The sequence below is a fragment of the Culex quinquefasciatus genome, chromosome 2 (assembly GCF_015732765.1).
Source record: "Culex quinquefasciatus strain JHB chromosome 2, VPISU_Cqui_1.0_pri_paternal, whole genome shotgun sequence".
NCBI lineage: Eukaryota > Metazoa > Arthropoda > Insecta > Diptera > Culicidae > Culex > Culex quinquefasciatus.
In genome coordinates, this window is record NC_051862.1 from 113,920,777 (window position 1) to 113,939,673 (window position 18,897).

The 18,897-nt window shown below is 37.6% G+C and overlaps 1 protein-coding gene across 8 annotated transcripts in view; it reads left to right on the forward strand.

The window, feature by feature from the left end:
* LOC6043756 (neuronal acetylcholine receptor subunit alpha-7) overlaps positions 1–18,897 on the forward strand; it is a 100,427-nt gene that overhangs the window by 40,593 nt on the left and 40,937 nt on the right. For all 8 annotated transcript variants that reach the window (XM_038254482.1, XM_038254485.1, XM_038254486.1 and 5 more), the window contains exon 4: positions 18,759–18,868. In XM_038254482.1, coding sequence (XP_038110410.1) covers positions 18,759–18,868 — 110 coding nt within the window. The remainder of the gene's footprint in view (positions 1–18,758; positions 18,869–18,897) is intronic.

Here is an 18,897-nt window from a genome sequence, read left to right on the forward strand (position 1 = left end):
ATTGATTGGACAAAAAAAGTGATGCTAAATTTCTGTTTGGTCCTGGGGTCCCACAAAGTTTGAACAAAATTAAAAAAAGAATTAAGCTGACTTCCGGTTTAAAAAATCGAGCGAAAATGTCTCAAGATGCACAACATTATGAATTTGAATTAAATTGTTATCGACATTTTTTCAATTATGATTTTTTGATTGATTGAGACATAACCAAGTTTCGAAAATTTAAACTGTCGGGTATCAATTTCCATTTTATGAAATTTAAAAAAATTAATGATGTATTTATTTAACATACATTCATTTCAAGATCACACTGAATCTTATGAAATTCACTTGGCTACGATAGCTTCGAGAGAGTAGACGTGTTGTGATGTGCGCTAAAGGCAACGTTGCTTGCCTCGAGTTTTTTGACGGATGGAGGTGGCAGAGACCTCCGAAACAGATGATTTTCAACTCATCCCCGGAAATCGGAAGCGGAAGAAGTTCCTTGAGGTCACCGGAGCTATCGTCGGAGAAGAAAAAGTGGAGCAGAATCTGCTCAACAACAATAAGTTCAGCCCGCTAGCGGAAAACAAAAACAAAAACAATGCCAGCCCAGCAGGCGGAGGAGACGTCCCGGCGGTTCCACCACTCCGCCAGTCGGCAGGTAAATAAAAGAAACCACCTTTTGTGGTGAAGGACACCACAGATTTTTACAAGCTCGTGGCGATAGTGGAAGGTTGTAAATTTGGTTTCGATCCTATTAACAAACTAACCCGATTTGGAACCAAGGTGACCTGCTTCTCTGTCAAAGATTTTGACAAGTTGCAGGAAGTTCTCCAGAGGAAGAAAGTGGAATTTTACACCCACGGCCGAAGAAGCGAACGATTTCACCGGGTCGTTGTTCGTGGTTTAACTGATCAACTGAAACCGGATGAGGTCAAGTACCTGCTGAAGAGGGATCTCAAGCTGGACGCGCTGGAGGTGCATGTCATCAAGCGGGAGGAAAAGTCCACCGTGGCCGAAACTCCGTACATTGTGGTCTTCCCCAAGGGATACTCCAATCTGAAGAAGCTCTCAGCTATGAATGTTGTGGCAAGCACTATCATCCGGTGGGAGGCCTACCGGAACAAGCGGCCGAACGTGACTCAGTGCAAGAACTGCTTGCAGCTGGGTCATGGAACCAGGAACTGTCACCTCAAGGGGAGGTGCAACAACTGTGGGTGTCCCCACAAGACGGACGAGTGCAAAGTCCAAGAAGCAGAGTCAAAGCGGTGTGCCAACTGCTCTGGAGCTCACGAAGCCACGGACCGCAGCTGTCCCAAGAGTGCGGACTTCATCAAGAGGCGCCAGCAGGTGTCGAAACCGAAACCGCCGGCAAGGAAGGCGGAGAAGCAGAGTCCAGCAGTTCCGGATGGAAAATCGAAGGATCGCCCTCGCCCCACAGGAAGAAGCAAAGGAAGCAGTGGCTCCCGAGACGGTGGAGCCACGAAGGAGGAAGCCGGGGAGGTGGAGCCACGAAGGAGGAAACCGGGGAGGTGCTCTACAGTTCGGCTGAGCTGTGGGGCATTTTTTCCAAGTACATCGACAGGTTCAAGACCTGCAAGACCCGCTTGGACCAAATAACCCTCGTCATGTAGTATGGAGTTTAAGGAGTTGTTTTTTTTTTGTTATATATTAGTTATTTAACGATCCTCGGTCCCAACCTGGTCACAGCACCTAAAAGGACCTAATAAAAATAAGTTATGAATAAAAAAAAATCTTATGAAATTATACTCAAGAATTTTATACCGAGTAGGCGTCATCCATAAAGTACGTCATGCTCTAGGAGGGAGAGGGGGTACGTGAGACTGTGACGTCACGCTAGACTATTTCTTGATTTTTTTGAATATATTGAATATTGAATATTTTTTTGAATATAGCTTAAAAAACTAACTTAATCCACCTATGTGGTTGGAGCCTTCCTCACAACAATGGCTGTACACAAGTTTCATCTATTTTTTAGATCCGGCTTCCAAAAAGTACATCGATATCACTTAAGTGGCCATATCTCGAGACAGGGTTGCCAGATCTTCAATGTTTTGGGCTCGTTGGAAAGGTTTTTTGATAACCTAACCAACGTTGGCTCGGATGATGGACCCGGACATAGTTTACATACATTTAAGTGAGATCCGGCTTCAAAAAAGTACATCAATATCACTTAAGTGGCCATATCTCGAGACAGGGTTGCCAGATCTTCAATGTTTTGGACTCGTTCGAAAGGTCTTTTGATAAGTTAACCAACAATAGGTCGGATTGTGGATCCGGACATAGTTTACATACATTTGAGTGAGATCCGGCTTTAAAAAAGTACATCAATATCACTTAAGGGGCCATATCTCGAGACAGGGTTGCCAGATCTTCATTGTTTTAGACTCGTTGGAAAGGTCTTTTGATAACCTAACCAACGTCGGGTCGGATAGTGGAGCCGGACATAGTTTACATACATTTAAGTGAGATCCGGCTTCAAAAAAATACATCAATATCACTTAAGTAGCCATATCTCGAGACAGGGTTGCCAGATCTTCAATGTTTTGGGCTCGTTGGAAAGGTCTTTTTATAATCTAACCAACAGTGGGTCGGATGGTGGATCCGTACATAGTTTACATACATTTAAGTGAGATCCGGCTTCAAAAAAGTACATCAATATCACTTAAGTGGCCATATCTCAAGACAGGGTTGCCAGATCTTCAATGTTTTGGACTCATTGGAAAGGTCTTTTGATAAGTTAACCAACATTAGGTCGGATGGTGGATCCGGACATAGTTTACATACATTTAAGTGAGATCCGGCTTCAAAAAAGTATATCAATATCACTTAAGTGGCCATATCTCGAGGTAAGGTTGTCTTTTGATAATCTAACCAACGATGGGTCGCATGATGGACATAGTTTACATACATTTAAGTGAGATCCGGCTTCAAAAAAGTATATCAATATCAATTAAGTGGCCATATCTCAAGACAGGGTTGCCAGATCTTCAATGTTTTGGACTCGTTGGAAAGGTCTTTTGATAACCTAACCAACGATGGGTCGGATTATGGACCTGGACATAGTTTACATACAGTTAAGTGAGATCCAAATATATGTGAAAACACATTTTTATACATAACTTTTGAACTACTTATCGAAACTTCAATCTGTATAAAACTCGATCTATGGGACCCTAAACCAAGTCGAATGCAACAAGTTCGGGTCAAATCGGTTCAGCCAGTGCCGAGAAACATGAGCTAGTTTGTTGGTCACATACATACATACACACACACATACACACACACATGCACACACACATACACACAGACATTTGTTCAGTTTTCAATTCTGAGTCGATATGTACACATGAAGGTGGGTCTACGACGTTTTTATACGAAGTTCATTTTTAAAGCAGGATTATAGCCTTACCTCAGCGAGGAAGGCAAAAGTATAAAGTCAGCGCCGTACCTAGGAGTTTGCGCAGTTGGCCGAAATCGATGATTGTACAAAATTTGCATGTCAGTTATAACATTCCATTAGGTATTCGAAACAGAAAGGGTGCCAAATAATAAAGTAGAACTACAAATAACTAGACAATTTAGTTAAGAATATAAAAAATAGGGGCGACAAAAAACAATTCTATGAATATTTCAATCGAAGTGTTTTTGAAAATTCATACTAAATGCTAAATTTATTTTTTCATCAAAGTGATAGAAAGTCGTCCCGCCCGTGTGGATCAATCGGACCGCGCACTGGACTCACAATCCAGAGGTCGTCGGTTCGAATCCCGCGGCGGGCGCTCTAAAATTCTTTGTGTAAATATGGGTATTCGGCGCCGTCGCTCCGTGCCATACTTTCATACACTTAGGAGCCCAGGGCGGCGAAGTCCTTGTAGATAAAAGGAAGACACTAGTGGTTGGTACTAGCAATGGTGGCCGACAGCTATAAAGTCAACTTCGTTCGATAGAAAGTTGAAGGAGTTCTAGAAGAGCTTCTCAAAATAAAAACAGTATAAATGTTTGGACCGTTGCATAATGAAGTTTGAGTCATACCTTCCAGACTAAAAAATTGTCCAACTATTTGTCATTTTCACGTTAATTTTGCTGTGGGCTACAATCAGCTAAATTGTGAAAAAATATGGTCAAATTTGGACATTCTCGAGTTTTTAAAAAATGGCCTATGAAATATTTTCAGCACGATTTCCCATTTTAAGCAACTTTGTGCATTTTAAAATAGGAAAACTGCAGTAAACTTTCGCCAATAAACCAATATTATTAGAGCACACAAGCTATTCTGATCATCACTTTTTTGGTTTTAGCTTAACCGGTGTTGTTAACTTTTTAAATTTTAATAAAAAATATTTTGTTTTGCAATTCCGTCGTTAAACTAATTACTTTTCCTGTCATTATTGAACGACGAAACGGCCTACTTTTCTCTACCAAAAATAACAGAGTGGAAAATTAATACCATTCAATACCAGTGCTGAAAAGTGCTACTTTTTAGCACTAGTATCGAAAAGTAACATTTTTCAACATTATTTTTATTTGAACGGTGAATTTACTTTACACATGGGCGTTTGATAAAAAAAAATCCATTCAAATGTACAACTCGTGCTGAAAAAATCATCTTTTTGCAACTTGTTGCATAAACTACTATTATATTAATATTTTTGGTTGAAAACAAGGTTGTTTTTTATAACTGTCTTTATTTATTTAGGCTCATCTACCAAAGTTTTAAGGAGCCGGATATTATTTTTACATAATTACTTAAAGCTAGGGTTAGTAAAGGGGGAAAGCCGAATACTCGCGGCTGTTTCGAGGTAAATAATACATTATGTTTAAGGACGGACTATTGCTTCTGTGCGGGTTAAGGTTCTAGTTTTCATCAGATGTTACTATTGCTAGGTTGCAGGGTGGCGATGCTTGCGAGATTGATGCTGTTACAGATGCACTTTAATTGACTTTAGGAAGCGGTACAAGCAGAGAAGATGTGGCACATCTTGACTTGCCAAAATGTCACGAACAGGGAAGTCTGATTGTTTTCCTTGGGCCCTAATGAAAACAGGTTTTGATTTATACAAAAAATAATTTACTAGAATATAAAATGTAATTTAACGAATAAAAACTAAATTGAAAAACGATGAAAAACATAATGCAAAACATAAATAATTAAAAAAAATAAATTATGAAAAATATTCTCAAGCATCGAATGAGCAAATCACTAAAAATGAATAAAAAATTCCTTAGCTTATTTTTTTTTACCTACTATAATGCTCATAATATTATCATTAAAATAAGTTTCATCATCCACCCAAAGCCAAATCAGCTAATGTTTTTACAAATCTGGGAAAGTTCTTTGTTTATACAATTAAATTAATACTAGATTAGATCAAATCAAGCAGGCTTGAAAAATATTAAATTTGTTAAAAAGTTATATAGCAAAATTTATAATGATTGAGAATTCTGAGCATTTATCTGAAAAATACATTTAAAAAAATTAAAACACTGATATAATAATCGATTTTATGAAATCTGAGAAAATATACTGCCAACTTAATTCCTACAATAATTTTCTCAACCTATCTCATATTATTTGAAAAATAAAACATAAAATAACTATGTTTCTGAATTTGTGCAATTTTAAAATCAAAACTAATTGAAGCAATCATTGAAAATAAACATCAATTTATCAAAATGCTTATAAATTTGAGAGGGACGCCACATTGATGCTTCGCCAAGGGCGCCGTGGACCCAAGGTACGGCTCTGAGCAGGACCAAATTAACTTATTTGACAAAAGAAAAAAAAACAAGATTCAAATTTTATTTTTTAGAAGGCGTGTGAGTGAAAAAAACCAAAGAAAACCATTTCGAAGTTCAGTTAAACGAATTTGTTTGAAATTGTTATGAGGAAACATTACGATGAAATAATAGTTTGTTTGTAATAGCAAATTTAACAAACGAAGGTGTAATTAAGGATTACGTAATCTTTGATTACAAATATTTGTAACACTGAATTACAAAACAGCAACAACTATAATGTTTCAAACATCACCAAAGAAGCTTGTGATATTTCAAACTCGCTAAGTGACCTGTTTGGTAGTTCTTTCCGATGGAAAATTTCTGTGCAGTCGATACGGATCGGGTCCATAAAAGCTTGTGTTTGGGCATTTCATGGCGTTTTAGGGAGAAAAAATTGTATTTTTTAGCTAAAAAATTTCAAAAATCGCTCTCCAAAACGAGTCACAAAATTTTGCACCCAAAACTAATACATTCAGCTTAAAAGAATTTTTACATTTTGCTTTTTTTGACATTCAATTTATGTCCACGTAAAGCCAAGGCCCAAGATATTTGCATTTTAGTATATGAGCGTTTTTAGCATAAAATATTGACTACCATGACTACAAACGGGGTGGCATTATTTAGGATATTTTTATTTTGCTCGCTCATAAACGATACATTTTAATAACATTTTATGAAAAAACATGAGATTTTTTCACAATGTGACGTAAACGATATATTTATACGTACTGCTCTGTGATATCTTCTCGATATGAACAAATAAAGCTCACATGGGCAACTATTTTTGAAAAAAAATTTTTTTTATAAATGAATTTGTTGCATTCGAATGTTCACAGCTTGGATATATGAACTTTAATAAAATTAAGTTTGATTTATGATTATTTGTCGTTTACGTCACATAATGAGAGAATCTAGTGTTTTTTCATTAAATGTTATCAACAAATATCGTTTATGAGCGAGCAAAATAAAAATATCCTAAATATATGCCATCCCGTTTGTAATCATAGTAACCAATGTTTTATGCTAAAAACGCTTATATACTTAGAATTTTGAAAATTCGTCACTTTTTGTTCACTAAAATGCAAATATCTCGGCTTTGAGTGGACTTGAATTGAATGTTAAAAAAAGCAAAATGTTGCAATAAATTCTGGCTCGTTTTGGGGAGCGATTTTTATTTTTTTAGCTAAAAAATGCATTTTTTTTCTCCCTAAAACGCCTTGCTATGCCCACACACAAGCTTTTATGAACCATGTATGTACAGGAATTTGTTCAGGGGACATTAAACTATAACTTGAAGCCCAAGGCAACCAAATTTGAATGACTTTAGTATGATTGTTACGCGCATTTCTAAAAAATACACCATTTTTGGGAATTTTTTGTTGTATGAAAACATTGTTCCTGACATCCTAATCTATCATTCTAGGGGTGAGCACCAAAGATTTGACAACTTTTCATTTTTTTTTTGGGACGGCCTAGTGTGTAACCAACCAAACGGGACCAAGCGGGCGCTTCTTACAAATTAAGTTGTTTCCATTTTAGATTTATATTCTATACATGCAATTAATTCGCATAGGCATTTGGAAGGTGAGCAATTCTCTACGAAATCGGTCTTTTTTCTTCAATTTTAATTTTTGTATTTTTTAATCCGGCTGAAACTTTTTTGGTGCCTTCGGTATGCCCAAAGAAGCCATTTTGCATCATTAGTTTGTCCATATAATTTTCCATACAAATTCGGCAGCTGTCCATACAAAAATGATGTATGAAAATTCAAAAATCTGTATCTTTTGAAGGAATTTTTGATCGATTTGGTGTCTTCGGCAAAGTTGTAGGTATGGATACGGACTACACTGGAAAAAATAATACACGGTAAAAAAATTTGGTGATTTTTTATTTAACTTTTATCACTAAAACTTGATTTACAAAAACACTATTTTTAATTTTTTTATTTTTGATATGTTTTAGAAGACATAAAATGCCAACTTTTCAGAAATTTCCAGGTTGTGCAAAAATCACTGACCGAGTTATGAATTTTTAATCAATACTGATTTTTCAAAAATCGAAATTTTGGTCGTAAAATTTTTCAACTTCATTTTTCGATGTAAAATCAAATTTGCAATCAAAAGTACTTTACTAAAATTTTGATAAAGTGCACCGTTTTCAAGTTATAGCCATATTTAAGTGACTTTTTGAAAATAGTCGCAGTTTTCATTTTTAAATTAGTGCACATGTTTGCCCAGTTTTGAAAAATATTTTTGAAAAGCTGAGAAAATTCTCTATATTTTGCTTATTCGGACTATGTTGATACGACCTTTAGTTGCTGAGATATTGCAATGCAAAGGTTTAAAAACAGGAAAATTGATGTTTTCTAAGTTTCACCCAAACAACCCACCATTTTCTATCGTCAATATCTCAGCAACTAATGGTCCGATTTTCAATGTTAATATATGAAACAATTGTGAAATTTTCCGATCTTTTCGAAAAAATATTTTGGAATTTTCAAATCAAGACAAACATTTTAAAAGGGCGTAATATTGAATGTTTGGCCTTTGTGAAATGTTAGTCTTGATTTGAAAATTCCAAAATATTTTTTCGAAGAGATCGGAAAATTTCACAAATGTTTCATATATTAACATTGAAAATCGGACCATTAGTTGCTGAGATATTGACGATAGAAAATGGTGGGTTGTTTGGGTGAAACTTAGAAAACATCAATTTTCCTGTTTTTAAACCTTTGCATTGCAATATCTCAGCAACTAAAGGTCGTATCAACAAAGCATAATTTTCTCAGCAAAACTGAAATTTTCTAAAAAAGTCACTTAAATATGGCTATAACTTGAAAACGGTGCACTTTATCAAAATTTTAGTAAAGTACTTTTGATTGCAAATTTGATTTTACATCGAAAATGAAGTTGAAAATTTTTACGACCAAAATTTCGATTTTTGAAAAATCAGTATTGATTAAAAATTCATAACTCGGTCAGTGATTTTTGCACAACCTGAAATTTCTGAAAAGTTGGCATTTTATGCCTTCTAAAACATATCAAAAATAAAAAAATTAAAAATAGTGTTTTTTTGTAAATCAAGTTTTAGTGATAAAAGTTAAATAAAAAATCACCAATTTTTTTACCGTGTATTATTTTTTCCAGTGTAGTCCGTATCCATACCTACAACTTTGCCGAAGACACCAAATCGATCAAAAATTCCTTCAAAAGATACAGATTTTTGAATTTTCATACATCATTTTTGTATGGACAGCTGCCGAATTTGTATGGAAAATTATATGGACAAACTAATGATGCAAAATGGCTTCTTTGGGCATACAGAAGGCACCAAAAAAGTTTCAGTCGGATTAAAAAATACAAAAAAAATCGAATGACCGAAATCCTAGAGAACTGCTCAGGTGTTAGCTCTGCCGAGCTTCGGTGACCCATTTCTAAGTAGGCTAGCTGTGCTCGAGGTACCTCCGCTGAACCGGCAAGCCCGCCCTAAAGAACGTTTGCATCAATTTGATCCAAACGTTATTCAGAACTTCCGGACCCACGTCAAATGACAAAGACCCAGCGCGTATTTAGCAAGATTTTTTTATTCGTTTGTTTTGGATTGATCTCACCAAATAACAGCTCGTAGCTCATCCCTAGTCGTCTTACATGAACTGCGCCAGCGGTGCGATGATATTACTCCTATATGCGATATTGATGGGGCCCGGGCAACCCTCTGTTGCTTTTGCTTCGTGATCCGGGGCCGGATATTCAACCATGACCATAGTGTAAGCATTTTCTTCTCCACTTTGTTCAATCGCAATACACAACTGGACTTTTCACAACAACACCATTTTGAATTATTTGTTGTCACTCATCATTTAACGCTCATTCCGACTCAAGTCCTGCCTCCAAATATGATTCTTGGTAGCCTCGATAATAATCACACGAAATAAAAATTTCCAATTTTCTTGAACCTAAATGAGTTCGGAGCACAAAAAACTAGAAGTCCAAGAAACAATTTTAGCAGAAAAACCGATGAGCCGTCCAGAAAGCTGCCACCGTACTTCCAGATTACGAATACCCAACGTCAAAGACGTCGAGGGCGCTAAACTATCGGCAACTAAACTTTTCTCCACCACCAATTTGAAATTCCGTCGCTCAGCCTCATATTATCCAGCATTCAATTCCGATTCTGATCTTCCCGGGCGTTTCACATTTTCAAGTTAAATATCACTTTAAATCTATAATAATAATTATTAAAATATTATTGTTAAAATAACAAACAAAAAAAAATATGCGGAGCAAATATTCAAAACGTCAGAACGCGCGCGCGGCTTATTTGATCTTCTGCAGCTCATTAAAAGTGTTTTCAACTGAAATCGAGTGATAAATAGCTCAATAAGAAGTTTGCAAGCAAGTTTCTATCAAAAGTTTTGCAAAATTAGTTGTTTAAATAGTGAAAATCAGCAAATTTGATGTAGTTAGGAGCGAGTGCTTAACCTGCCAAACATACGAGAATTTCTCATGGTTGGATTTCATTTACAAAAGATTTTAAAACGATCTAAAACAAACAACAAATTAAGACAGTTTAGGAAAGAGGAACTCTACATGAAGCAGCTCGCCGTATTCGAAGAGAAAGGCAAGGAGGACCTGGTGTGCTGTTTGAGAAGGAGCATTTACGGGCTCAAACAGTCGGCCCCTTGTTAAAACCAGTACGCAATTTTTCTTAAAGCCTATATCGACCGTATAGCAGAACGTTTCGGACTCTGATGTAAAAGGGACTAAATCTTCAATGGAAAATGGATTCACCAAGATCGAAATCCTGACATAAATAGCTTTTGCCACCCTCGGCTTTTTCGTAGAAATGCAGCTGACTTTTGTGGATAAATTCGCACAAAACAATCTATTGTTCTCTAGTTCGGAGTCAACTGAAGTACGCCTTCCAAGTATGGGTACCTTACTACGCCGTGCAAGCAAAAATGCCATGCCATTTCTGGTGGGTACCAAAAGTTGCGTCTTTCAATTTACGAGGAATCCGATAAAAATATTTTCAGACATAGGTTCTTTGGTTCCGAGGGCAAAAAAACGGCTCCTGATCCATCTACGTGTTGAAAATTATACATTTATCACTAAAAATAACGATTTGGATTTTTGGCCACCTGCTTGTATGGAAACCGTCCATAGTGCATTAGCTTGCTTGGTTGCATGATGAGCGTCAGCTTGAAGAAAAAGTGGAAGTTTTCAGCGGAGGTGTCATAAATTCTGTAACATTCTTAATAGAGGACAAATCTTTTCATTCTCTTCGGCAAATTTGTTCCCTGGAACACGGACTTTGAGCTCATGAGGTTTTTGAAAAATGCAAAATCTTTAAGGGGCTCAAAAATGGCAAAAACCAAAACTTGCCGATTCTAAGGATTAAATTCCATTTAACCTTTAAAGTTAGAGCGCCAGGTCGTACCACAACCAATCAAGCTAATAATTGAGATTTGGGCTCAGTAAGGGAAAGTGGGGCAAGTGTAACAAGCTAAAGAAATGCTCGTTATAACCCATCAAAAACGTTGAAATTTTTTTCGGATTTGTTATAATCATCTCATCTCATCATCCAGGTCTTGACAGAGACTTTGATAGAACAATTTTTTTTAAAAATCCTATTGTTTAATGTAAAAAATTGATTTTTTTTATTTTCGTACGTTCTACTCAACTAGTGGGGCAAGACGAACAACCCGTTGGGGCAAGAGGAACAATGCATGAAAAACATGCTAATTTACTAACAATTGAACTGTTATCACTTAGATACATCAGATTAGAATGTATTTGAAACATTTCTTTCATTTTTAGATGAAATAATAATATTTTACTAAAAATTTAATCGTTTGTAAGAAAAAAAATTACTTAGATGATAAAAAGTAAATTTTCATGATATCACTATATTTGCATGGACAATTTTTGTAAACAATTGTTTATCAGTTTTTAAGTACTTTTAAGTATTTATTTCACAATAAAACATGTTGTTGCAGCAATTCGTTATTTTTTCCATACTAAAAAATACATATGGTACACTTGCCCCACCTGAACAAGATTTTTTTAAAGTTCTCAACAAAAATACCGTCAAATGGGGCCAATCGGGACATCAGTTTGAATCGGGACAAAACTGGGAAAAATATTTGAGTGACATTTTTCTGCTTTTTTTCCTTTGTTAGGAGTCTACTTTTCTCACAAAATGTTTAAAATACTTCGAATTTTGATATTCTTTTAAGTAGAGCTTCAAATATAATGGATAAATAATTTTACAACCCAAAATAAGAAAGCGTGTTGGAATGACATATGAGCATGATGTGTTACTTGGAAAACATCGTTAAGCGCATTTTATTTCTTTCTCATATAGTAAAACTTTTTAACAAGTTATTCCTTAACAAAATGATGTATAAAGAATTAAATTCTATGATATCAACGAGCGTGCCTTCGCGTCCCAAGATGTAATAATGCACCTTAAGGAACCAAGCGTGCGTCGTGGCCGTTATTCGTTCGAGCCAAACCTACTGATCTAGATTGTCGTTTCCACACAGGTTGATATTCTATACGAGTGATCATATCACAATTTGAACTGAACTCATTCCCCTAATGAACAACAAATAAACAAATCAAACCAGAACTAAAAATATCTTTATTTTCAAGTGGCTGCACTTGCTACATTATTCTGTTGTAAATTGGGTGTGAAATTCCAAATCAAAAGAATAAATATGAAAAGAAGTAGAAATATTTGGACTAATACTCGTCTCAAATTTGATGAATATTTTAAAATTAAATGAAAAAAAAAAACAACGCAGCTATACAGTCGGATGACAAATAGTACGGTAGCAGTTGTTCAAATTAACAAAAAAAAAAATACTTCAGAGCAATTCTCTACCAAAACCGGAAATGGATTTTATTTGTATTTTTTGATTTGGCTCAAACTTTGTGGGGGCCTTCCCTATGACCAAAGAAGCCATTTTGCATCATTAGTTTGTCCATATAAATTTCCATACAAATTTGGCAGCTGTTCATACAAAAATGGTACGTAAATATTCGAAAATCTGTAACTTTTGAAGGAATTTTTTGATCAATTTGGTGTCTTCGGCAAAGTTGTAGGTATTGTTAAGGACTATTTAGAAAAAAAAATAGGTACACGGAAAAAAAATTTCCCGATTTTTTTATTAACTTTTTTTCACAAAAACTCAAATTCCCAAAATACGTATTTTTTGATTTTCGAGATTTTTTGATATATTTTAGGGGACAAAAATCCGCAACTTTTGAGCTATAGAGAAACATGGTCAAAAAATCTGCCGCCGAGTTATGATTTTTCGAAAAACTGGTGATTTTTGGAAAAAATCGAAATTTCATACATAAAATTTTTTGACCTCATTTTTTATGCAAAATTGAATTTGCAATCGAAAATTACTTTACAGATTTTTTGATAAAGGGCCCCGTTTTCAAGATATAGCCACCGAAAGTTTGATTTCAGCGAAATATTTGCAGTTTTTCGATTTTTAAAAATAGTGACCATGAGTGACCATATCTAAAAATATTTTTTTTGAAAGGTTCAGAAAATTTGCTATAAAATTGTCTAAGAAACATCGAAGATTGGACCTCTGGTTGTTGAGATACAGCGGCTAAAAGAAAAAGAAACACGAAAATTGAAGTTTTCTAAGTCTCACCCAAACAGCCCACGATTTTCTAATGACGATATCTCAGCAATTAATGGTTCAATTTTCAATGTTAATACATGAGACATTCGTGAAATTTTCCGATCTCTTCGAAAAAAATATTTTGAAAATTTTTAAATCAAGACTAACGTTTCAAATGGGCATAACATTCAATGTTTTGCATAAAAAAAATAGGTCAAAAAATTTTATGTATGAAATTTCGATTTTTTCCAAAAATCACCAGTTTTTCAAAAAATCATAACTCGGCGGCAAATTTTTTGACCATGTTTCTCTATAGCTCAAAAGTTGCGGATTTTTGTCCCCTAAAATATATCAAAAAATCTCGAAAATCAAAAAATACGTATTTTGGGAATTTGAGTTTTTGTGAAAAAAAGTTAATAAAAAAATCGGGAAATTTTTTTTCCGTGTACCTATTTTTTTTTCTAAATAGTCCTTAACAATACCTACAACTTTGCCGAAGACACCAAATTGATCAAAAGTTACAGATTTTCGAATATTTACGTACCATTTTTGTATGAACAGCTGCCAAATTTGTATGGAAATTTATATGGACAAACTAATGATGCAAAATGGCTTCTTTGGTCATAGGGAAGGCCCCCACAAAGTTTGAGCCAAACCAAACAATACAAAAAATAAAAATGGTCGAAATCGGCCGGTTTTGTAGAGAATTGCTCTTCATATAATGAGTTTTCCTCGATAAATTAAAAAAATATAACTAAAATATTTTTTTTTAATTCATAACTTTTTTTTATTAGGTCCTTTTAGGTGGTGTGACCAGGTTGGGACCGAAGATCGTTAAATAACTAATATATAACAAAAAAAAAAAACAACTCCTTAAACTCCATACTTGGAGATCATGTAACTGGCGAGGGTTACTTGGTCCAAGCGGGTCTTGCAGGTCTTGAACCTGCTGATGTATTCGGAGAAAATGCCCCACAGCTCAGCCGAACTGTAGAGCACCTCCCCGGCTTCCTTCTCCGTGGCTTCACCGTCTCGGGAGCCACCTTGGCTGCTTCCTGCGGGCCGAGGGCGATCCTTCGATTTTCCAACCGGAACTGCGCCCGGCAGCGGAGGGAACTCCGCCGGCGTGAACGCCGGAACTGCTGGACTCTGCTTCTCCGCCTTCCTTGCCGGCGGTTTTGGTTTCGACGCCTGCTGGCGCCTCCGGATGAAGTCCGCACGCTTGGAGCAGCTGCGGTCCGTGGCTTCGTGAGCTCCAGAGCAGTTGGCACACCGTTTCGGCTCGGCTTCTTGGACTGTGCACTCGTCCGTCTTGTGGGGACCCCCACAGTTGTTGCACCTCCCCTTGAGGTGGCAGTTTCTGGTCGCATGGCCCAGCTGCAAACAGTTCATGCACTGGGTCACGTTTGGCCGCTTGTTCCGGTAGGCCTTCCACCGGATGATAGTTTTTGCCACAATTTTCATTGCAGAGAGCTTCTTCAGATTGGAGTATCCCTTGGGGAAGACCACAATGTACGGAGTATCGTTAACGGTGGACTTTTCCTTCCGCTTGATGACATGCACCTCCAGCGCGTCCAGCTTGAGATCCCTCTTCAGCAGGTACTTGACCTCATCCGGTTTCAGTTGATCAGTTAAACCACGAACAACGACCCGGTGAAATCGTTCGCTTCTTCGGCCGTGGGTGTAAAATTCCACTTTCTTCCTCTGGAGAACTTCCTGCAACTTGTCAAAATCTTTGACAGAGAAGCAGGTCACCTTGGTTCCAAATCGGGTTAGTTTGTAAATCAGGTTGAAACCAAATTTACAACTGTCCACTATTGCCACGAGCTTGTAAAAATCCGTGGTGCTCTTCACCACCAAAGGTGGTTTCTTTTGTTTACCTGCCGACTGGCCGGGTGGTGAAACCGCCGGGGCGTCTCCTCCTCCTGCTGGGTTGGCATTGTTGTTGTTTTCGTTTTCCGCTAGCGGGCTGAACTTGTTGTTATTGAGCACATTCTGCTCCACTTTTCCTTCTCCGACGACAGCTCCGGTGATCTCAGGGGTCTTCTTTCGCTTCCGATTTCCGGGGATGAGTTGGAAATCATCCGTCTCGGAGGTCTCTGCCACCTCCATCCGTCAAACAACTCGAGGCACGATGCCTTTAGCGCGAACGTCACACACGTCTACTTTCTCGGAGCTGTCAGAGCCAAGTCGAACTAAAATATTAATCACATAAATATGTTTGCAAAATAATGTTGAAATACTGCTAAGATGCTTACTTAAATCTTCGAACAAAATATCGTAACCGTACTAATCGAATCGTGACTGTATGCATGTTTTGTTTACAATATTATCTACACTCTGTGAAGAACTTACAAATTAAAGAGTAATTCCAAATCCTAGGTCGATTTGATACTAGCAAAAAATATATTTTTTAATGCTAATTTTAGTATTTAATCGTTATTTTAATAAGATATTTGTAATACATCAGTCAACTTGATAGTTCTACCATCTGTTTCACTATAAATAATGCAATTTAATGCTGTTGTGATAGCAGCAAAAAGTTTTATTCACAAATAATGTGTCCCAATTCGCCCCAAGGTCGGTACGAATTGGGACAGCTAATAAAACTTTTATTTGATCAATTTAACAAAGCAGATAAAGGATGAAATTGATACATTTGTAACGGTAATTATCCATTACATGAATGAAAAATATATTAGGCCTTTTCAATTCAATTCGGTTTTATTGGTGAATAATCAAGATACAATAAGTTCATTCACAGTACATAACAGAGTTTTGGAGTTCCTTACAGCTGTGTGTTACATCATAATCCATTTTGGAACAGTTATTGCTTGCAAATAAAGGTGTCACCAAGAGTAAGAAAAAAAATAATAAAAAACATACTAAAATTGCAAGGGAAAGGGGATAGAAATAGAAAAAGCTTAAAACTAGATCACAGTTTTTATCCTTTATAGATGTGCTTGAGCATCAGCTCCCCAAGGGCCAGGAATTGCTCCGCCTTGTTACGGCAGGTCCGAAACCGCGTCATCATCTCCCCTGCGAGAGCAAAGAACTCTGGCAGGGTAAAGAGATCTTCTCCGGTAACTTCTTGCTGGGTCGTATTGCCACTGCCGGCAGCGACCACGCTGGCGAACGATCGCCTTCATCCAGGAGGGAACGCTGAGTTGTCCGCTGGAACCGTACGATGACCAGCTGCCGGCACGGTTTCGCTCGTACTTCGCTGAGAAGGGTGGGACGCTGCTGCTTTCTTCTTCCTCTTTTCCTGCTCCTCGAGGTAGTTTTTCCGTGCGCTGCATCCACGGTAGTTGCTGGTATGGTTACCTCCGCAGTTGGCGCACTTGATGCGCGCCTTCGTTTGCTCTGCCTTGCCCCTCACGTCCGCTGTGCACGGCAGTGCACACGCCTCAGAGAGGTGTGATTCACCGCACTTCACACAGCGGGGCGGGAGGTTGCAGTTCCGCGAGCCGTGGCCGAATTTCTGGCAACGGTGGCATTGTGCTGCGTCCGACGGGTTCTTTGAGTAGAACCGCCAGTTTACCCAAAACCCGTCCAACGCCTTAGTTCGCCGCAGGTCTTGAATCTTGACGGTGCCGCGGTCGAAGTACAACAGGTACAGGGTGTGTGTACCTGTTACTGTTGTCTTCCGCGAGAGGACTTTTATGTCACGCGGCGTTATGCCAGCACCCGAGAGGTCGGAGATCGGGCGGTCTTCTGGACGGGGTCGAATGTGTAAAACTTGAAGTTTTGACGCTTCAATTTCTCCACAACCAGGTCGAAGTTCTTTTTGTCAAAAGTGTAAACTTGCACTGACGACTTACCGATTTTCAGACAATATCCGAGGCCTTCCAGCAACTCGTCAACATCGTCCGTCAACGTGTCCAAAACAAAAATTGGAGGTGGTCTACGTTCCTTTGGAGAATTGTTCTTTTTTTGGCGTCGAGACTTTCTTCCGTGCACGCCCGTCATCGTCGTCGTCGTCGGTAGTGCTGCTACCGTCGGTGTTGTTGTTTTCTTCGTCGTCGCTCAGCATCTGGAACTCGTTCCTGATGGGGATGTTGGCGGATGTTGATGTGCCACTGGTCGTGACACCGGAAGTACCGGAACGGGTTCGCACTGGTGATCTCGGAACGTATCCGGGATGTAGATACTTTGTCGATTCCATCTGCGCTCACGCTCCCCTGCGCGATGGTGGCCGACACGGCGTTTGTTTGTTTACCTTTTTGCACACGGCCGGTAGACGAACTTCGCGGGTTTTCGAGGCCGCACTCGAACTGCCACGGCCACGGCCGACCTTTGGCATGCTGGAGAAGCAAACTCGCAGGTAATCACAATCAACTACGACGAAAAATTACGAAACGGTAGAGCACAGAGCACTTGACTGCTGCTTGCTCTCGTGCGTACACGGAGGTGATAAATTAGGCTTCCAAAAGTTTCTTACCATTGAATTACTAACAAAAATGATCAAAAATTGTCCCAATTCGCCCCATTTTACGGTAACCAAAAGTTAAATCATACTTTATAATAGGTGCAAGTCATTGGTAGGGACACTACTGATCTAGGAAAAATAGCATGTTGATAAAATGAGCCTTAAAACGAACCCTAAGCCTTATTTTGTACTTTCCAAATATTATAAGAAAACGAAGGTTTTGAAAATACTTCATTCAACCTTATGCCCCGTGGCGTATACGTCGTTTTGGCGGTTATATGGTAGGAGAATCAGCTAATTGCATTGCTAGCAACAATTCCTCATACTGGAAATAATCAAAATTTGTAAAAATTACGGCCGTACGAGCGATTGTTCCTCTTGCCCCATATGGTCGTCTTGCCCCACCATCCCCATACACCTAGCGGATCATGCCTTGAAATGCCCGCAAAATGTATCCGTTTTGTTACATCATAATAATTTTACTATGGGATTAGCGTGTTGCCTATATCATAATTTGAAAACAAAATACTTCAATGAGTATGTTAATGATCGTAATAGATGTATGTGAATGCATTACTAGCTTTTTTGTATCGTTTACCTGGTAAAATGTGGATATTCCTTACCTTTTATATTCATATTCCTAAATAACAATAAAATATAAAAATCTGTTGCAACCTAACGTTTAAGAAGCGAAACAAACTTTTGGAAAAGATTGATTTGTTAGTCTATACTTAAATTTGTTTAATGTTTTGCATTTTAATATTGTATTAGTTTTAATAGCATGCATATATTGTGAATGTTTGTTGTATCTATTTGATCATTCCTTTTCATTTTATTAAACAATATCAGGAGGGTTTGATGCTGTTTAAAACCTTTCTTTTAAACTTAACCTAAATTTCTCAGGAATGGAACGACTACAACCTACGGTGGAATGATTCTGAATTCGGGGGAGTTAGAGATTTAAGGATCACGCCAAACAAACTATGGAAGCCGGATGTTCTTATGTACAACAGGTATGCAAACTGAGTTCTGTACAGTTTTG